The 22,901-nt window shown below is 35.8% G+C and overlaps 2 protein-coding genes across 7 annotated transcripts; both read right to left on the reverse strand.

Moving 5' to 3' along the window:
* Positions 1–1,144: 1,144 nt before the first annotated feature.
* Positions 1,145–3,988, reverse strand: LOC108219307 (zinc finger protein ENHYDROUS). The gene is made up of 4 exons (XM_017392675.2): positions 3,597–3,988; positions 3,111–3,507; positions 2,700–3,016; positions 1,145–2,279 (listed from the first exon to the last, which is right to left on the reverse strand). The coding sequence occupies exons 1-4, from the start codon at positions 3,709–3,711 to the stop codon at positions 1,483–1,485; spliced, it is 1,626 nt and encodes a 541-aa protein (XP_017248164.1). The 5' UTR covers positions 3,712–3,988; the 3' UTR covers positions 1,145–1,482.
* Positions 3,989–8,092: 4,104 nt separating this feature from the next.
* Positions 8,093–22,340, reverse strand: LOC108218965 (probable serine/threonine protein kinase IRE4). 6 transcript variants are annotated; one of them, XM_017392162.2, is made up of 18 exons: positions 22,211–22,340; positions 21,913–22,021; positions 20,596–20,690; positions 20,279–20,470; positions 17,780–19,030; positions 16,453–16,625; positions 16,140–16,365; positions 15,702–15,794; positions 15,480–15,620; positions 15,312–15,404; positions 14,362–14,557; positions 14,202–14,287; positions 13,556–13,644; positions 12,772–12,823; positions 12,556–12,612; positions 11,723–11,875; positions 9,846–9,923; positions 8,093–8,857 (listed from the first exon to the last, which is right to left on the reverse strand). In XM_017392162.2, exons 2-18 carry the CDS (start codon positions 22,019–22,021, stop codon positions 8,768–8,770), a joined length of 3,174 nt encoding a protein of 1,057 aa, XP_017247651.1. In that variant the 5' UTR covers positions 22,211–22,340; the 3' UTR covers positions 8,093–8,767. The 6 variants fall into 6 exon arrangements, 4 of the variants coding, with proteins under 4 accessions (XP_017247651.1, XP_017247650.1, XP_017247652.1 ...); XM_017392161.2 differs by having other exon boundaries at positions 8,093–8,657; positions 8,760–8,857; positions 21,913–22,319; XR_001806527.2 differs by lacking the exon at positions 8,093–8,857 and adding an exon at positions 10,090–10,218 and having other exon boundaries at positions 9,854–9,923; positions 21,913–22,320.
* Between the last annotated feature and the right edge of the window lie 561 nt (positions 22,341–22,901).

Raw genomic sequence — 22,901 nt, forward strand, 5'->3', positions numbered from 1 at the left:
TTAAATTAAATTAAATAAGTGTTATTTCATTTTAATTATGTTAAATAAATCAAATGTTATGTTTCTTTACTTATTCAGATATATCTTTTAATATTTGTGAACTTGTAAATATTTCTATGTACTGTATATAAAAAAATGATGAAGAAACTTATATTTTTGTTGAAGGTAAATAAAAAAAATTAAATGCTTACACTGATCCTTGGATGTGATTTTTTGTTTGCCAAGAATGCTCAGATGTGATTTTGTACTTTATGGGACACGTCTCTTCTATTTTTGGGCAATGATATAGTATCAGATATTATCCCTACGAAATAAATGAGACAGGTCACCGCAGGATCTAAATTGGAAAGTTTACTCGTATTTGTTAAGCGAAGGGGGAAGAGTTGCAAAGCTTGCAATTAATGTGATAATTCGGTTTTTCAAGTGTGTGCTCATGGGGTATGGGCACATGCTAAGATAAAAAGTTATTTTCAGAGATTAGAAGTCGGCTTCTACTTTTTTAACCAGTTTGAGTAAAAAGCTAGAAAAACTTATAAAAAGCTGAATACTAGCTTTTGTTTCGGTACTTCTATTTCTTTCTCACATTTTAATCACTCATAGATTTTAATTTAATTCTTATTTCTAGACCGTTTCTTTACTTTAAGCATAAAGCGCCTTTTTAAGTTTACCCAAACGGTCTCTATATAAAACTCTATTTTTTCTAAAAATAAGCCCTTATTTTTTGTCAATAACGAATATGAAATAACTCTTTAATATTTATATTCAAAAAAATTATTAAAAAATACATTATTTTAAATAAAATAAGGACTTATTATCTATAAGCAGTGGTTGTCAAACAGTCTCTGCATATTATTGCAGATAAGTATAGCTGAGGACTTGGGAGTTGGGAGCATAACATCTGTGGTGCAAAGTGCAGACATGGTCCATAGCACAGACCAAATAGGCAACTAATGATTCCACAACACCCTCCTTTGGACTTTGCTTTCCACTTGAAAATTTCCCCAAACTAGCTATTGCTGTCTTAAGCCTTAAGGTCCATGCCATCATCATCCCCCTTCTTTACTTTATGCAAACACACACACACACACATATTTTTATTCTCTTTCTATCAAATCACCATGCCACTAAAACTCCCACTCACTCATCAGTCATCAACATTATGCATTATGCATATCCTCTTGCAACAAAAAAACTAACAACTCAAGCTGAAAAGTGAATAGAGAGCTGGAATCACTTAACGCAACACAAGTACACAACACACCTACTTAATCTCATTCTCTAACTGCTGCTCAAACATACAACTTATGACTATAAACAAGACCACTCACCCCTAATTCTGTTTTGCCCTTCCATTCTTTCTACAATTCACAATTTCGATAATGTACTGCTAGCAGATTTAACAAAATGAACCCTCAGCAGACGTGCTTAGTCTACACTAGCAGGCAGCACAGGAAGGCAACAAAAAGTTAATACCCGCATCCACTAGAGGAATGTTGGCTTCCTATCTGAAGCATCATCCCAAGTTTCTCCAGCAGAGTTCACATCTCCATATGGAGCATCGAGCCCACCTCTGATGGAACTGTAGAACGATGAGTACCCATTGGAGGAAAGCGCACCACCTCCTCCTATTCCAAGCCCGAGCAGATCAAGAGTTGTCGGTTTATTTCCATACAAAGATGATGAGCCACCCAACATGAGGCTCGTCAAGTGCGAACCCCTAGTATCGGAAGAAAATCCCAGTCCAAGGTCAGCGGCCAGTGGATGGTTATTGCTCTTGTTCATTGTACTGCCTCCATTCCATTGCGTTGTAGGTGAGGCCATCATGTCATCTTGGGGGTCCGCTGGACCTGATGACATTGATAATCCAAGGCCACGAAGGAACGAGGAACTCGATGAGGTTGAACCCATTTGAGCTGCTTTTTGTAGCAATGCAGTCGCCGATAATGCTGGTTGTGATGATGCCGTGTACAGACACTGGGATGAAGCTGGGAATAAAGGTGAGGAAGTGCTTGAAAAATATAGGGACGATGACAGGGAAAGTGAGATGAATTCCGAGGGAGTTCGGTCAGAACCAGGCATGACACATAGGGAGTCAGTGTACGAAGATGGTGGTTGTGGGGATTTAGAGACCGCCACTGGAGCTGTTGTTGATGATGCAAATATACTCGCAAATACGCCGCTGCTATTACTTACTTTGCCACTGCTGGTGGTGGAGGAGCCACTTGCACTCGTGGTGTCAGGTGGTGGTTGCAAAACCCCACTAGGATTATCCTGTATCTCTGATAAGAAAACAGAGCTGATATCAGATTCAGCAAATAAAAAAAGGGGGGCCTTTTCCTTTTCAAAAGCGATAACTTATTGAATCATGTCTAGCAGTAGATCTAAACTTTTGTAAATGGAATAAAAGCTATCAGGGCAATCATGCCTTCCTTTTCTCTCTCCCAAAACTTCACAAAATCTTAATTTCTTAATGGCTTTTTGTCCTGGTTGCTCAATTTAACTTGTATATTATTTACTCTTAAAAGTTACCAATAAAGAATGGGAAAGAAGTTGCCATGTATCTTTTCTAAGCAGGGCATTGTAAATAGACAAAACCTAACAATAAAATAAACCTTGCAACTGAACTGAACAAAACAAAATCAATACCAATTTAACATGTACAATGTGGACAACATAGAAGGATGAATAGCTTAAATTACCTGAACTCTGAATCGACAGAACAGGAGATAAGACTCCGGTTGTGGGTGTATTAGGCGGCAGCGGACTCGATGGAGATAAGACTCCGGTTGTGGGTGTATTAGGCAGCAGCGGACTCGATGGCAACGGAGGCGGGTTCAACAGCGGAACCGCTTCAATATCTTTCATAGCATCAGCATCTTGAGCAATAGGATTCAACCGCGGAACCTCATCATCTTTGACAGCATCAGCATCTTCAGCGGTGGTGGATGGCTGAGATTTAGCCGCTTCCTGAGCTAAAATATCACAAAATGCTCTATGTGTAATGAAGCTATCTCTCCTACAAATCAAATTTAAACTTAATTTCCTAATGTGAAATATCTATAATAATCAAGAAATTGACTTAAGATGATCAAACTGAAATGGCAACAAACCTAGAAAACAAAGTTCCGCAATCACATCGATACTCTCTAGAACCGCAAGTCTTGACATGGGCTTTCCAATCCGAATGCACGGCGTACTTCTTTAAACACCTCTCACACTTATGCTTCTTCTCCCCGTGTTTTCGACTAAAATGCTTCTTAATTCCCGTAAGATCCCCAAGCGCCCGTGAGGGATCGTGGTGGACACAGGTGGCTTCGGGGCAGACGTAAACACGCTTCTTAATCTCCTGGCTGCTTCTCTGCTTGAGCTTCCACGGCAAGTTATGACCTCTCCGATGAAGCTGCAGATTCTGATCTCTCTGAAATCCTTTACTGCAAATCTCGCACACGAATCTGTTGGTAGCCTGTAGCGTTTTAGGCGACAGCGCAATCACTTGAGCATCTGGATCTAGAAAACCGACACAAATATAAAAAAATAAATAATTATCAACTCAACTAAGAGGGTATGTATGTAATAAATATTGTTTTGATGAGTACCTGGCATTCCGGGGAGATTGCGCTTCTTCTTGATAGGCGGAGGTGGCATTGATGAAGCTTGAGGAGGTGAAGAACACGCACTGGCTTCTGCTGATGAGTTCTCGGCGTCGGCCATTGTTATTATTTAGAGCTTCGCTTTGAGTTGAGTTTGGATGGATAGGAATAGAGGAGAAGAAGAAGATCTGGGGGTTATGATTGTGGTGACATAAAAAGGGACAATAGTATATTCATAGGAAATTGTGACCTCATTTTCAAGGAAGAAGAAGAAGAAGATGAAGAAGAAAATGGGGTTTATTTATTTATATATACCAACCAAGTGTATTCCAGTAACATTACATGTATGTATATAAAAAGATGATAGGAATGGTGTAGGATACAATAAAAGCGGCGGTAGTAGACACTGCTCTGCGTTATTACAACCCAAACTATGCTTAACAGTACTAGTGTCTTGTGTGGTAACTACTGTTTCCGTTTTTTGGTTTACTTGGGCTTCAACTCCTGAATTACGATCATACAGATTTATAGAGATTTCCGGATTAGCTCAAAAGATCTGGACTTCACTTCCAGATATGTTGTAGAGAGACATGTTTCATGTTTGTGATTTTAGATTTCTACAAATCTTTATCATAGTTTACGTATGGAGGACAGTACATATTTATATGAAAGTCATATATTTAATGTAATTAACTCTATTTATAATGTTTTGATTTATTATGATATATATTATCTCAAAAGATTAAATGGACATTAGTAATTTCTAATCCAAAAAAAATACTACTTACTATGAGTCAAGTTGAATGGGTTATACATAAAGTACAGTCGATTCGGTTTAAATATTTAGAATCGTCAAAATTTTAAATTGGGTTCGGATTGGAGTTAATCAAAATTTGTGATCGCGATCTGAGGCCGATTTAATATCAGAAGTGTCCTCGTATAAATATAATATTATTTTTATACAATTTTAAATACTGCTTTAATTTTTATTTTTTTTTGCTTTTACTAATATGATTTATAGGTTTATAATTGAGTATCTTTGCTTTACTCATGTAAACAGTAAAAATAGAAAATCGTAACTTTCTTTAGTTACGTAAAGATCAAAATTTGTAAGCAAATATTTTGAGAACCCTGCAATTGCACGACTGCACGAGAATAAATTATAGGCATGAGGTACGTCATTGACCGTTGCAACGCGGAACCTATCCAGCTGTAACTAAAGGTTTGACCCGCTGGTCCAATTTTGCATAAGTAACTTTCTCCGTTTCAACTGGACTGTATTGTTGCAGAGCTACGGGACTTATTTTCTTAGAAAAGATTTTGTAAACAATATCTTAAATGTAAAATTTCATTTTTAAGAAATATATTAACAAAATAAATTATAATGAACACATCTTAAATGATATGCCTAAAACTAATTAGTTCATTTAATTTTAAATTATGCCAAATTCTTTTTAGAACCCCACCAGGAGTTGAGTTGCACGTAAACTACCTTTTGAATACACCATTTTCATTTTCAGTTGATAACCCAGGTGACGAAATTATGATACCTGAAAAGAAATCATTTTTTCATTACTAATATTTATAGAATAATATTATTTTTAACAGTACCGCCTCACATCCTGCTTCTGCAATTATATGAGGAAATACGATCACAAAGAAGCATGCAACAAATTTTTTTACAGATATTTGTAAAACGAGACACGAATAGGTGTTTGGATATTTTTTTTGCCACGAGGTGTTTGGATATTATAATTATTTATAGTTTGAAAAGAAATATAAACGGAGACATGCTACTTGGATGAATAGTCTGGACCTCAACTCAAGGATCCGGAGTTGAAGAAAAAGAGAAGAAGGGTGAACAAAAGATGAAGTTGGTCTTGTTAGTATTTTACTACAAGTCTATGTTTGATACAGTAAATATCTTACAGTATGAGAGAGGAGGGGTAGGGTAGCTAAAAGGACGAAATAGATGAGGGAAATAGAGTAGAAAGAAGCCATCACAAGGCTAAGGACGAGACACCGAGATGAGGACAAAACACATATACTTGCTTCTATTCGTCGTCTTGTGGATGGCGTTGTTGTGATTCCCCAACCAACCTCTCTCTCCTTCCTAAATGAATGTATTAAACTAAGCAAAAATGTTTATGTTTTGTCTGTGTCGAATGTACACTACTGCTGCTACACTAAACAAATGCGTACTACTCCCTCTGTCCCTCTCATTTCTTTACAGTTACTATTTTGGGATGTCCCTCTCATTTCTTTACATTATCATAAATAGTAAGTTTTTTCAATCATTACACCCACTATCTTCCCCCACTATCTCATATTTAACAATAAAAATTACTATTACACCCACTACCTTCATCCACTATCTCAAATCTATTATTAAATATTGATGGGTCCCACCATTTTACCCACTTTTCATCTAACTTTACTCATTTTTCATACATTGTCTTGGTCTCCGTGTCCCTCTCCAATGTAAAAAACTGAGGGGGACGGAGGGAGTAGTTTATTTATTCGCGACTTTTACCACAAACACGTGCTTCAGTCCGTCTTCGTCTTCTGCCCATGCATACACTATTACTGTTGCGTATAATTAGAGGTGGCCAAACGAACGAGTTCAAACGGCTCGACTCGTCTCGGCTCGCTTTTTAACTCGTTGAATACTGGTACGCCGCGAGACGAGTTAAAACTCGCCTCATCTCGTTAAGCTATACGAGACGATCACGAGCCTGGGTTTGAGAAAATGCGAACGTCTCGTCTCGGCTCGGACGTATCGGCTCGTCTCGGAGACGTCTCGCCCGCCTCGTACGAGCTCGTCTCGTCTCGCCCGAGCATGTTCCACCAAATATTGATAGTCTTTCACGTGTGTTTTTTTTGTCATCTGATTTTATTTTGTTTCCACTACTTTGAAGATTTCATCTATTAATTATCTGTATGGATACCCCTTTTGTTAAGCTTCAATGAGACCACGTTATCTGTAATTTACGTGACTAAAAAAGATTTGGTTTGAATATACTTATCTATGTCCATTTATTTATCATATATTGTTAAAATAAAATTATTAAAAATTAGGTGATAGGGAGGAACTTCACATTGGATATTGAGTTAAATAAAAGTACACACAAAAAAATTATCACTACGATTTAAGAATAAGAACAAAACGTAAATTTGTGTGAATTCATCAAACTCAATCGTGCGATATACATGTAATCGAGATGGAAGTACAATATTAAAATTGATTGTCAACACCCATCCCCAGGACCCCAACAAAGTAGAGAAGACTCGCCTCGTCTCGCCGTGCAGACTCGCCTCGTACTACTGCTGTCCAACTCGCAAACAAACAAACAGCCTTCGCAGACAAGCTCGCAGACCAACTCGCCAACTGCAGTGCAGAGAAAAAATATCATAACTCGTCCAACTCGTCAAACTCGCGAGTTGGACACGAGTTTAATAATTTGAGATTCGTCTCGGCACGTCTCGTCTCGCTAGCCTTAAACGAGACGTCCGCGAGTTCACCTTTCATCAACTCGTCTCGCCTCCGACTCGTCTCGTCTCGTCACGGGGCGCCCGTTTGGCCACCACTACGTATAATATACTACTTGCATGCAAATATCTCGCATCTTTATTTCTGAGGTTGCTGTCAACTTGAGTTTAATTGTATCAAATATATACTCAACAAACGAGTTTCAATATTTTTATATGGATCTAGAGAAAGGGTATTGAATGATTTAACCCCGTACACAAGCTTCCAACTCGTAACAATATCTACAGTCAAATATTTTATTTTGACTATTCCCACTGACAAATACTTGTACAGATCAACCAAATATTTCAGTATCTAGCTTCAACAGGGCGAAGAGGTGGCAATATGGATGCAAAACCATTAAACCAATCCAAACCAAACCAAAATTGTGAATTTGGATCCATATGAAATCACATTTAGAAAAATAGATTTGGTTTGGTTTTTAGTCTCACATTTCTCACAAAATATGGTTCTAACCACATTTGGTCTCACTTTTAAGATTTCTTATAACTCTCCACACACACTATTATGTTCCTTTTCTTTTCTTTCTTTCTTTTTGCTAATTATCACATGCACATCCCATGGTTCGAACTCATGACCTTACTTGGAGAAGCCAAGAGCTAAAACCACTCCATCAACTCACACACTCACACATACTTTTGTTATATTTAGTATTCATTATATTGTGATTTGAGTGTATTAACTTTTGTTCATTATATAAAACTTATTTTTACTTACTAAACTAGTTACCCATAATTCAAACTAAAACCATAACCAAATTTATTAATATATGGTTTGAAAATGGTTTTGGTTCATCTATCCAAACCAAATCTATTTTATAAGAACCAAAACCAAACCAAAACCACATTTTGCCACCGGGAGGAGATGGGACCGCAAATATTAAAGATTAGATCATACATGTACAAAGATCAATCAGCAGTTAAAACAGTTAATGCCCCCTTGCTGCTAAATATAATGTTCAACTCAACTCGTTTATTATGTATAAACAATTCCAGTACATACTAATGGATTATACAACACAGCATAAATTCATCGTCTCTGCATCCTTAACCAGCTTTCTTCACTAAACAAACTTGGTCCTATTTTAGACTTCCAGCGACCAGGTTCACCGGTTTGGTACACCTATTTCTTGCTAAATACAGCACTTGTCAAAAACGGCAAACTTTTCCGCAGTACAGTCATCGTTGAGGTCTCTGCACTCTATTCTTCTATTGTCATATGTGCAAGTAATATATTTTTGTCCACCACTTGCTTCAAATAAGCCGATATCTTCCCATCCCAGAACAAAATCATTCAGATAAACTTACACCCCTATCCCCTTTCTAATAATAGAGTTTTACCAAGACTTCAATTTACAATAGACTGTTTGATATGTTGTTAGTATCAGTAAATGACACACTATCAATATACGCAAGTAGTTTTCAATAAAATGAGCCTTCAAGTCATTTTGATTCTAAGCCTGCCTTTATCAAGTGTCCTCATTCTAGTAAAAACATGGTTCCAGGTCCAGCACCAATCTGGCATTATTAACAAATGAAAACTTGTTTCCTGCTTTCTCATGAAAAAGGGGGAAGCAGAAGAAAAGAAAACTGTTATAAGAGCAACAAAAAAAACACAACCTATGATGTTAACACTTGTATGGTGATGAGCTTCTTGGTGAGTCCTTCCCACTTTGTAGAACCACTTCACGATTAATGGATGCCAACTGAGACAAGTTCTGCACAAAGAGAACCACATGTAAGAAACCATATCAAGTTGTACTAGAGATTCTCAAATTTTGCAATTTAAGATGCTACTATGGACTTTATCAGCAATTGATTGATTACAGAGCAAGTCCAACAATGTCCTAAATTGGTGTCTTAAGCTAAAATTTAAGGCATTTGGATTAAATGTGTGCTCCAACAATGTCCTAGTGGTGCCTTAAACTACTAGGACATCCAACAAATGCCTCATTTTTGAGGCACTACTAAGCATGTCCTAAACCAATTTTCACAATAAAATATTAACTTCCCACCATTTCAATAAATCTCTCTCCTACTTTTTCACTTCCCTCCAATACTAGTTCAAATAAATTATTTGTTTAATAATAAGGCACAATTATAGGATATATTGTTGGAGTTCATGTATCAAAAAGATGTCCTAAATCACTAGGACACTATTTTATATTATATTTTTAAGTCACTTTCTAGGACATTGTTGGACTTGCTCTAAGGCACCACAATAGACATGACTCATGAGTGCAAAACTTGGCTCATACTTTTAATTGATTCATGTGCATCATGTGTATGTGCTAACAAGTGATCTGGACTTGTTAGCAAGGAAGAAACAATTAATGAGATGAAACCTCGATGTGTAAAACACCAACAACGTCGTGCAGGATAGCAGAATATGCATTTCATACACTTAGTATATATTTATCTACCAGCGACTCAGTTATAAGAAAAACTCCAGAAAAACATAAAGATCAATACTGAAGGCCTACTATGAGCTTGGTTTTTCCAACCTAAAGGTATAAGACAGTACGCCTTTTCAGGAAAAGATAAAGCAAAATAAACCTGATTTTGAATGTCAACAAATATACCAAGCAGCCATATGTGCGAGGTGCTTGTCTTCTAACATCACATCAACAGATCTACTACTACTGGATTACCTTAAAATTAGAAATAATTTAGTTAACATATTTGAAAGAGGTACAACAGGCTTACCTTGAAAGAAAAATTCATTAAAGAAAGATCAAGAGGAGAGGATTCAAACTCGGCAAGATCACCACAGTCATCCAGCTTCTGAAAAAATGATAACAGATTTAACTTCAGGGCCAAGCTGTAGGACTGCTTATTTTTCTGACTACAAATATATTATTCACGTTGGAAATAAATCTAATTTGAGGAACATACAATCGTCTGAATGGGAAATTTGCAGCAAATACAGACAAGCAAGGAAGATTATTACCATTTGGTAGCAGATAAGATAAACCAATTTGTAGAAAGGAGAAGGGCATAAAAAATCTCATACATATTATGTATGATTGGCTTTGCCGCTTTCCTATTAGGGCTGGCAATCTCAGACAGACCTGATAACCTGACACGAATTCGACCCGCAAAATACGAATCAGCGTCAAGGTATTTCAGATTCGGGTTGACCCAAAATTGACCTGAAAAAATAGGCCAGGTAACCCGAAGCTCCCCCGCCCGCCCGCCCACACACACACACATATTATATTATATATTTAAAAGTTTATACTTAAAATACAAAATCACAAAGTATCAGTTATTCACTTTCTTTTCTTTTCATATGCTAAGCCGCAGCCGCCTCAAACTCTCACCTTCTCTTCTTTCAGCCTCCTAATCAAAAACCCTAAGTCCAAATCTCTAACATCTGTTTTCGAATTACTTATTTACTTCTCAATCATTTCCAATTTGATTAAGTCTCAGCTATCGTATTCGATTTACTTTTTCAGTTTCGAAATTGGTAAGTTATAGATCTCAACTGGATGTCGAAATTAGTAGACTACATGCCATTAGAAATGTTGAAACTGTATGTATTTTCCTCCCAACTGGAGACCTGTGGACGCGTCTTTTTTCTAATGGTTGTGTCATTTGAAATTTTTGTACTTGGATCTTACTGAATTTTGCTTCCTCGATCAGCTTCTTGTTGTGATTATACCAACAATTGTTAGAGTAGGAGCTTTTATCTGGTGAGCTGGAAGGGATGTATTTCCAGAGCTTTGGGTCGTGTCGGGTAACCCGAAATTAAACTGAGTCGTGTTAGGGTTAGGTACATGTACCCATTAAATTTTGGGGTCGGGTTAAAAATACTACCCGAATATGTTGAACCGACACGAACCCGACCCACTATCCGTAATTGCTAGCCTTATTTCCTATAAGTAATTAAAGTTTTAATGATGAAATAGGTACATAGTAGAATAAAGTCGGCTTTTGCTACAGATTAATGATCCAGCCTGGCTAAAAGCTATATGCAACAAGAAAAAATAAACTAAGCTACATGAAACTAAGATAACTTACATCCAACGAACATGTCATCACATACATACTGAAACCAGCAACACCTTGTACTCTACATAAATGAGACCTGGACAATAAATGATGTCTTTCGTTTTAGTGGTTACTCTTAGATACTTCTATGAGTTCAGGGATCAACTAAATAGGTCATTACTCATTACTACCTATACAAGGTGGAAAAAGTATGAACAAAGAAGCAGCTTATATATAACCTCTTCGTCTGATATTGCATTATTTATAATGTTTATAGGAATTCAATAGAATACTCCTCTCTGGATAGCAAATATTGCAGCAAGTTCCTTATTGATGTTCTCCAAAGTAAGCTACCACGATTTTTTCTTCCAGCACTAGGTACAAGTGTCCTTAATGTGTGTAAAATTATAGTCAATACACGTGTGTAGTTCTTAGTGTACCAGCATTTGTACCTATGCAATTGACCATACAAATATTGATGTGAATGTTGGGAATCTATGTGAGAAGTCATAAGGTATCAAGGCGAGATTACTTCAAGATATATGAACAAAGTCATTACATATTGAGTCGAGATCAGGAAGCACATTCACCTCACATCCTTCAGAATTTAAAAAACTGTCTGTAGTGTCAGAGTCTGAATCACTAGTGTTCTGATCATTATCCCTGGCCGTGAAACTGTCAGTAAACCTCGACACAAAATAGCTTGTGTCATCTACACTGTCCAGGTGTGGCACAAAGGCAGCCTACAAAACAAAGCCGAAACATGTAAAATCCAGAAACATAAGCGCATCAATATAGTATTACATGAATAGGCTTTACATGCGGTATGTACTGTACTCTCTCTCTTCAGAAAACGAATTCAGAGTTATTAATAAAGCACTCTTAGACTGTTATATTACTCAAGAGTTTCAAACCTCTTAACGAGATGATAATCTTAATATTGATATTCGGATTCCTGTATTTCAAACTCTACACTCACTGTACCCCAAATAGTACTGTATGCATGAAATACCACTAACATAATATATATTTCTACAAAAAATAGGCTATATATGTAATTATATTTAATTTATTGTGGGTTTAGCTTTACTTAATTTAAGTTTGAATGCGTTCCAGCTATAGGCACTACTATAAGCTGCTACCCATACTATACCACTTCTCAGCACATTAATTACCATAAACAGTCTGTGATTTAGCTTCTCAGGTAAGACATCTGCCAAACTGCTTTTAATCATTTCTTCTAAGCATCAACGGAATGGCATCCCGAGGAGGGGGAGTTGTTACAGTAAGTCAACTTTATAAACGCTTAGTTGATTAATATGCTGAATTGCTGACAGGAATATGCTATGGAAAAATCAGTAAAAAATCCGCCAACAAGCTGGGTCCATATTAACTTATTCACTGTCTATATGTATGTCTGTACCTTCTGCAAAGCAAGGCTTTCCCAGTTTATTCCTCTGAAAAAAGGGTGTGCTTTTACCTAAAAGAAAGTACAGCCAATCATCAGGAAGACAATTTAGAATATATAGCTTGCACTTGCACATAGAGATGGCAAATAGAACCAAGTTATATTGTCAAATAACCAGGTAGGGACATTGTTAATTGTCAAAATAAATTTTCAAAACATATGAAATACAACCTCTGATGATCCTTGTGCTCCAAGACGCTGATTGGGATCAAGAAGCAGCAACCTGCAGAAAAATTATCACATGAATCAGAGTCGCAGTCACTGATTAAAAACACAGCAATCTGGAAACTAGCATTTCCAGCTATCTGGAAGTAACCTATATAAAAGGGTAAAACTTTTATGCATATAGGAAGAGCCTAGATATAAGCATATCTAGTAGCTCATCATGATACTATAGATAGGGAGGATGGATTTATTTGATTAACATTGTGCCTAATAATCAGTCTAAGTTTGAAGTCCTAATTCTTACTACATAATATATGTTACACTTCAAGCTGAAGTAAAAAAACGCCAAATAATTTTGTATAGATGAGAATAAAGTAATAAACTCCTATAGGATATATGTATCAGAAGATCTTTACTTGCATCTGGTGATCAATAAAGTGAAAAAGTACGAACGAGAAAAGCTTATTCTGCTTACTAGGCGAAAATGGTAATCATGGACTCTTAAGGAACAAAACAACTTGCTGGGTTTTTTTTCGTTTCAATATAGCCCAAAAAAGATATTCCTATGCCTAACATCAGTAGGGAAAATCAGAAAAGGTAACATACAACCTATAGATATGTCCGAAAATTATAAAGGTCGAATTCGCAAAATTCTAGTGTACATTTAATAGTTAATAGTGTAAAGCAATTAATAAATCTTTTATTCTGCAATCTGGTTAAACCAAAAGCATAGATACAGACTCTGAAATTTTATTAAACAAAATACTTTACAAAGTTATAGATAAGATACCTGTCAATTAAGTCTTGAGCCTCAGAGGACATATCTTTAGGAACAGGAGGCCACGGAATTTTCCTATTAAGAATGTTATCAAAGATTATCTGTGCCGCAAAGATGGTGAATGTGTCAAGATGATAAGGTTTGTAATTCAACTGAAAACTAAAATTGTCTGCAGTAAAGCTTTAAGATTATGAAGTGAAGGACCAGTACAACTGTCATCTCAAGCTCCACAAAGTTGCAAAATATATCCAAAATTATGCAATATTTTTTCATTATATTAAACATAGAAAAGTCATGTCAATGCCCTCTTTGCTTTCAAAGTAAAACTTTATCCCAATGGAGGAGCTTAAAATGACGTGAAAATGAATATTTCACCTTCACATAAACATTATTTCTTAGCTCTACTCGTCATGCATTATCTTCCAGCAGACTAATCATTTAATTAATTATAATGAGCAGCAATCGTTATACATTACATCTAACAACTACAACGGTTTCATTGCAAATTCCTAATGCAATGACGCATATTCTGGATGTTCAATGTAACTAAAAGGTATGAGATACATTTAAATATAACCTACTTTTTTTTTATTGTGGACTTCTTATCCCCCGGGCATGTCTAAAAGATTAACATAAAGGATAAGAAGGAAAAAAATACCTCAACATGTTCACCAGTGAAAGGGGGAATTCCAGTAATCAACTCATATAGAATAATTCCAACTGACCACCAGTCTGCAGCATAACCTGAGCAAACGCAAGAGGCAATTCAACAGCCTGCTACAGTCACAGAAAAATACCAATATAGATTACATTCACACCATGCTTGCTGCCCAGCAAAAATTCAGGAGCCAGGTAGTCTGGTGTGCCAACAGCTGATTGCTGACTTCTATCCTCTGCTCCTTTTTTACTGTTCTCATTGTTGGCTTTTAAAGGTGCATATTCATTTGTCTCGTATCCAGATAAATCATTTGTTCTATTCATAAGGCCAATTTTTGATAAACCAAAATCTGTAAGCTGGTAAAGGTGACCAAAAAAAAAAAAAAAAATTAGATGGGGAGGAAAGAAAAGACAAGAAAGTCATGATAATTAGAGAGAGCCCATACAAATTTGGCAAAAGTATGAGTTAAAAAATTCTTAAAGGACTTTACATGTCGGCCAAAGAGAAAACATATATATCAGAAGAACATAATTGTTTTTATTTGTAAAGAGACAATTCTATATCTTTTCAGTAAAGAAGCAATCCGCAAATTGATGGTTTTTGATTATCTTGTATGTCTATATATCTCCAGCTTATTATTGCCTATAGGTGTTAACATAACTAATCTGACACCACCCGCAAAGCAAAGGATGAACAAATCTTAATTTTGATTAAAATGAAGATATAAATAAAATATCAGGTTAGTAACCTAGCCCAGCACAGAAATCTGTTCCAATATAATTTATTAGAATCTTGTCCAGCATGTTGACAGTCTAGCTACTTTCTTTTTTGTCTTCATAAAAGATAACATTAATGAATTTACTTATTGCTATTAATTCATTATGCCGTCTGGATCTGAAAAAAATTATATGACTAACAAAATTGGTGAAGCATGGTAAAAACAAGAGTCGCACCCAGTGCTTTTCTTGTGGTGTATATATCTGGATATCCTCTTCTACACAAGTTCCGATGTCAGTCAAAAAGTTTGGATGCTGTACTATATCCTGATATCTAGATACCAGCACTATGATTTCAGTCGAGGAATAACTGGAACTACTAAATCATACATACTTTAATATGACCATCATGTGCGATTAGGATGTTATCCGGCTTCACATCCCGATGCACGATTTCCAGAGAATGAAGATATTCTAAAGCAAGAACCTGAAACACGATGAGATGAAATTACAAAAGGAAGTGCAACATTAAAGATCGAAAAGATAGTGGTTATAAACACACCAGTTCGGCAATATAGACACGAGCTACATCTTCCTCGAGGCAACCAACATTCCGGACCAAAGAGTATAAATCACCTCCATTGAGGTATTCCATTACCAAATAAAGGTTTTCTTTACTGGTAAAAGAGTAGAAAAACCGGACCTGCAGTAATCAGGGGATGAAGAAGCATATAAACACTGTTCACAACAGGGAAAGACTGGATAACTAGATTACAGAAATTACCACAAAAGGGTTTCGAACTCGTATCAATATATTACGTTCTGCCACTATCCGCTCAATATCATTCTTTCGCAACATATCCAATTTTTTGAGCACCTGCATAACCAACAACATATTTAGAAACTTAAAATTAGTTAAGAGCATAAGTTGCTATCATGACACCAATGAGGGTAATGTTTCTTGTAAAAAGTTATTGTCACGAGAAAGATCAATACATTGGATTTTTATCACTGATCAGGAAGACGACAGAACTAATAAAAGAATCTGACAAGAGCAACACTAATGCTGGTAATGGCTCCTTATTCAACATTTACAATGATAAATATCTACATGTACATATTCTTTTCTTATTATTTTGTAGACCAAGTTAAACAAAATGTTCTCAAGAAGGTACAAAAAGCATGTCCGGTCTATTTATACAACACAAGATTGAATTAATACCTTAATAGCAAAAAGATCCCCTGTTGTTCTCTTTCGAGCTAAAAACACTTTTCCATAAGCACCTTTGCTAATTGGTTTAATAATCTCAAAGTCATCAATGCTTGTTCGGTCTTTATGTTTAGGAGTTGACATCCGACTGCTCTGAGATGTATTATCCGGAGACATTCCGCTGTCACTTTTCACACTTCTTGAATCCACTAATTCACAAGCAAGCATGTACTTTTCTCTGCATTCAAGGGCTAATGGTTATTCAAAGATTTTAGGTAAATCTAAGGCTCATGTTTAACACTGCATAATTCCATTTGACTGATACCTAAGCAAATTCTCTATTCGGCACCCAAATGTCTCTATTAGAAGAGCTTTATGTTTACTATGTTGTAATATATCCTGCAAGTCTTCAAGGCAAGCAAGTAAACACTCATGGAATCTTTCTTCTGAAGGATCTGCGTCTGCCACACAGCGAGCAATATCAACAAGGTCGGTCATCTGCAAATACATATAAATTTTACAGGATAGGTAAAGAATTAGAGTATATAATAGAGGATCCTATAGAAGCAGTTTTGTCTATGTAAATGGTGCACACAAGAAATCACTACTCAAATACAAATTAGACGACCAGTATTAATAACCTTTGTTTCTACAGACTACATAACAGCAGAAAGAAAGTGCAATATGGCTTATGAGCCTATGCAAGCTTAATTACACAACCTACAACCTTTAAAATAAAAGCCTAAACAACTCTTTTTGTTGAATAAAAACAATAAACAACTGCCAATACTGGATTTGACAACTTAACTTGACAAATGAATAAGAAATTAAAAACTCCAAGAAAACTGATTAGCACATTAAACATGATTCAGCAACCTAAGAGAACATTAATTGCATGTGTCCTCAGACACATACAGACTTATTAAGTTTTTTTTCATTTTATTGCTATTATCATAGGCAATACCAATTGCATTTGTATAATATTGCTTTTACTGGAACGAAATTTGATTCAATATAAATAAAAGCAGAATTGCATTTATAAGTGGTGCCATGGTTTATGAGAAGCACTCATTTGGATGAGACCTGAATGTTAATAATATCCTAATCTAGACACTAGAAGCAATCATTCTTAGATATGTTGAAAGCAACCAGCTTTAGGCAGACATTGAACAGCCACCTATTTCACCACAGCAAGGCATCATCATTCAACATATCGTATCATGTTACCAACTTCTAAATTGCAATAGGAAGTTTCCGGTTGCTATCGGAAAGTAACTTGAGCAAAAGTTTGCTTGCTGTTCTGTATAGTCGACACATGTTTACTTTCTAGTATAAACATACTGTTTTCAAGTAGTCAGCTGTAAAACAAATTCAAACTTTCCAATATAATTCAGTCAAACTAGCATACAATAAACATATTCATGATATATTAAGGTATGTTTGCCTGCATGGACAATCACCATAGTATACTCTTTCCCACTTAATTTATCATTCCCATGGCAGTGAACTAAGAAATTATTGAAATTTTAATCCGCATGATAACTTTAGGAGTAAAATTATTATGAAAATACAACAAATGGGTCAATTAGTCTGGATATTAATCCATTGAACAAAAATAAATCAATTGACTGACTGTAGGAGTTCGTGTATACCTGCTGCACATCCTCCAGCTCAGAAGGATTCTGATGCTCAATCCATGAAAAGTCAAAACTTCCTGATCTAGGGGTATTTGCAGAGGATGCTGATGTCATACTTTCAGCAGAGGAGGGTGGACCATGGCTTATCTTAAATCCTGACTGGCCCCTGATACCAGAAAAAGTTGTCAGGTGGGTATCTTCTATATATGCAGTGTCCATCTCGTGGATATCATCAAACATTCCTTCTGCACCTTTACCTTGCCAATCACTTATTTTAGGAGAGTACCCTTCAGGAACTATTGAATTGTTAGTCCGTGATATTGAACCTTCAGGGATATCATATGTTGCACTGACAGTTAGATTAAGTGAATCTAATATCTGTTCTAGGACTTCAGCATGTCTTTGAAGTCGTTCATCTAAATTTGAACAGGTTATGTCGCATTTGTCAGCATAAGCACATATATAAGAGTGAGGCTCTAATTGAGCGCTAGGAACTAATTCCTCACATATCCTACAAATCACTAAATCTAATTCATCTACACTTGGATTTGGCTCGGTGAGTAAACCAGAATCAGAATTTTTAACTGAGCCACCCAGATTATCCTCGTCAACCTCATGAAACTGCTGAATCCTATCCGAAAGGTCTTCAGTATGGGATGCTTCAGATGGTATCTTTTCAGCAACCATCACATCCTTTAAAACATTTTCAACACTTTCATTAAGCGGCACATCCGCCCCCCAACAACTCTCACACTGGAGAATATCAGACTGATTTTTCTCCTCCAAACTGTCTTTAGCACCAGATCTTAGGTTCGGTGCATTATCTAAATCAGAATCTGCACTCTCCGTATTCATAAACCAGTTCATCTCACAAGAAGGGACCCTTTTCAAACATTCTTTAATTTTCAGGAACGATTTCTCATCTATAGGTTCACTATCTTTCTCGAAATGCAATAACCTAGTACAGCGTGTCAGTATGAAGAGCATGCGTGTAAAGAGCCACTTCATATCTCCCGTCTGATTTTGCTGCCTCTTCAGAGTCAAATCCTGGACAATTATTTCACAATTGGACCGGAACTCCAAGGAGTTCATCCCTAAGCACTGTTTAGCAAGAATGAGAAGACCCTCAATCATTTGTAGTTCCAATGGGGACATAGAATTATTCTTCTGTAACACTTCCATAACCTCGTGAATGAAACAAGTTAGCTCAGAGTTCACCACTTCCTTTGCAGCTGAAAATCTCGAGCGCAGTGATCCTAAAAACTCCTGCATATCAAAATTGAAATTTAAGAAAATTGTCAGTATACATCTCGAAATTGGAATAATAGATCTAAACACCGTGTGAGATATAAACAAAAGACTACAAAATAAAGAAGTGATTTTTTCGGATCAGATTTTCAGACTTTTTCCTGGATCAAATCGAATCAGATTTCAGAGTTCGAATTTTTTGTACATCTCTATCCATGACTGCAGATAAGTATCTGATCATTAGAATTGCATGTAAAGAAAAGACACACTTTGGCTACTCATAAATTTTAATTATTCAATGTTTATATTTTACATTATTCACCATCTGAGTACAAGTCCAGATAGATTAACAAATTTCATTTATCTTACCTACTTATACATGTTAGTGCAGTGAAAGTGGATATCAGTGACATGCTGATTCACCTATATCTGGCTCTTTGTATAAACAAGCAGTAAAGAACAATGAACCCATGTATGTTATTACAGGCTGTGAGGTTATATTAGGAAATTCAAGAAACAATGCTACAAAATTACCAGGCATATCCCAAAAAGGTTCTGAGACACGTAGTAAATTGCATATAGACTTTGTCTTTTGCCTTCAAATTCAATACGCCAAAAATATATTTTCTGAACTGTGTATTCCCATATTTCAGTTAGGTTCAATTTAATTTTAAGTTTAATGTCACAACAGAAATCATCGTCTCAGCAGCTGGTGAATATTTGTGGTAGCAATCGCAAGATTGACATGCTTTATGCAGGGACAAACTCATATATACTTTAGCAAAAGTAATGAAGACTGTCAAAACAACAGATTGCTATTAACATACGTATATGTTCAGGTTCAAAGCTTGTACATAATTGCTTTGGACATGCCAACTATGAAGTGTTTCGAGTTAAATACTTTCATTTTTTTATAAGGCGGTACTCACAAATGATATTAAGTTGAAAGTAGATGGATCAAAAAATGAAACACATGATTAACCTTTATAGCAATGTACACTAGTTATAAACCTTCCACAATTAAATTATATACAAATATAGTTACAGTTTTAAGACTTTTAACACTTCAATTTTGTTTCTTGTACCAAATATGCTTTATTCAACATTATGAACTAGTAGTGGCGTAAAAGATGAAGATATCCTGTTAATTCCTTGTATGGCAATTAGGCAATGTTTTCTGAAATTGGTATCCTTTCCTTTATAACTTCAATTTTGGGTGATAAAATGGACAAGAAATTTCAGCTAAACTCATAAGGAAGAAAGTACCTTCAAATCAACAAAACTATGAGGCCGGGGATGAATGAGACGAATGCCACTTTTTGGTCCTAGTCCGTGTGAAAAACTCTTTGATCCTTTTGGCAATTTACTAATGTGTTTTCTCTCTCCCAATTTATGTTTTCCAGTATGATGCTTGCGCACCTTGTACATTTCTCTTGTGAGGCCCTTCTTGTCAAGTGCCTGGAAGTAAGAATATTGCACTATCATGTAAGCGGAGCTTATCAAGAAAAAAACTAGCATACTACGACATACTGGTCACTCAATAACGATTAATTGGTGCACCATGCACGATAATGGGGCCTCACCTCGTTATTTGGATCCGCATCCAGAACAGCTGGGTCCAAATCCTTGACAACATTTGATTTTAACCACAAAGGTATCTTCTTCTCTTTACGCATTCCTGATATTATTTATGAAAATATTAAATCGAGATGAACCTATTATACGATAAATATTATTTTTTGTTCAGTTCCACTATATCTGCAAATAAGTAAGCTACTGAGTACTGCTGTCCTGTAGATGGTGCTAGACTGCAAACGTCACTGCACGAGGTGAAACCTTTCAATTGGTGTTACACTCGGCAAAGGTCACCACACGAGGTGAAACCTTTCAACCTTCAGCCGGGGTAAAGGCTCATAAATGAACATGTATTGACTATGGCATATCTAAGGCATTGACATATAAAATACAGAGAGTTGTAACATATTGGCTGTCAAAATATGTCAGTTTGTACACATAAACCCCTAAAGTAAACAGTTAAACCCTTGATGGTACAGGGCTTCTGCATTACCTTTATTTCATCAAGTGATTTGAGGATATCTATATGTTAGTCGTATTAAGAAAAAGAAACGCTATAACACTTATGCATCTCCTTGCATCATTTATCAACTTCTTTGACTAAAACCCATATTAACAACACTCCATATTAACTCTTTTGTAAGTTGTCATTCAACCCGCTTTCTTTTGTACAGAAATTGAGAATCCACAGACTGTATTTTGTCTCCATATGACCAACAAATTAAGAAACATATAATTAAATGAGCTGTGTTGACAAAACATTTTGGAAGCACCTATATTTGCTATAAACCCTATTGCAGACCCGTCGATCTCAGCATAAACAAAAATTGAGAAGTCTTGGCCAATTTATAAAGCTGAGGGGCGAAAAGACAGTCCGACATCATAAGAAAGCCTCTACAAAAAGGAGAGTGTGGTTGAGGTCAGTGTTGTGCGAATATCTTAATATATGTTGTTCAAATCCAATTTGTGACCCCAAAACTGAAACCAACTAGTCTAGAGTCCATCAATGTAAAACCAAGCCCTGCCTCTTCAACTAGCTGATTCACCACCATTCAAATACATATATGGGCGGTGAAAAATAAAATAAAAATCTTATTTTAGGAAGAAATCCAAAACGTCTGTTACCAAGTTAATACAGCGGTTAAGATTAATATGCACAAAAGACAGAACAAGTTATCTATGAAGAAGGATTCCTACAACTAACAATACATAAGCTGACATACATATATGTAAATTGTAATGGGGTGTATCATCTCTATGAAACAATCACCATATACTTACAGATATATAAAAAGAGGGAGAGAGGGAGGAAGGGAGAGAGAGACCTTTGAAAGTGGTGAGTTTAGAGAGTGGACGAGTCTTAATCCGATTGAGGCCGTTAGGAATAGCGGTTTTAGGCGACGATTCACCGCCGTGTGGACTCGTCTCCGCCATCTAAAATAAAAATTCAAAACATACATACAAACTCAACTCCCCTAAATAATAAAACCAATTATGTAGATATATAATTATGTAAGATGAATTTGTGATGGTAGTAGACAGTTAGATGCGTTGTTATATATGAGCTGCTGATAGTGTGGCGGAAGGCAGCAATTAACTAAACATACATACACCAGTACATACATATCAGACTTGAGAGCAAGCCGTGGCCTCCTGTGGCACCAGGTTTGCATATATTTATCACACGTCTGACGTCACCAGCAACTTCGCCCATCTCCACACAACAATCATGTTTCTTCTTTTTAGACTAGGGTTTTCTTTCCATATTTCGTCATTTTCTTGTCTTTGTAGATTTATTTTTTTTACAGAAAAACTAGGCTTTTGTTTCTTTGCTAAATATATTTTACATAAAAAAATGGACTTTTTTGGATTTTTTTGTTGATATTAATATTTATTTCAGACGTGTTTTATTTATATTTGGGAAGTGAAATATTTTTCAAATAATATAATTTAGGATCCTATCGGCTTTTGATGAGTAGACTTTTTCATTAACTCTTTTCATATTTTATACTACACAGATATATTATTTAATTAGATTCATATATAATTATATATATATAGGCCAACGTTCCAGAGAGGGACTCCTTATATGGAGTTACATAGTGCGCCACTATAAATCATCAATTTTATTATAAATTCTGTTATAGAATACATATAAAACGTGATTTTAATATTATATACTATAAAATAAATCTATTTTAAGTAATTTAACACTTAAAATTTGATTAAAAAAGTATATTTTCGAAACTGATTCTACAACAGAATAATTCTGGATTATTATTATTCTGTTATAGAATCATGTTGAGATATTGCA

This window comes from Daucus carota, chromosome 4, assembly GCF_001625215.2.
Source record: "Daucus carota subsp. sativus chromosome 4, DH1 v3.0, whole genome shotgun sequence".
Taxonomy (NCBI): domain Eukaryota; kingdom Viridiplantae; phylum Streptophyta; class Magnoliopsida; order Apiales; family Apiaceae; genus Daucus; species Daucus carota.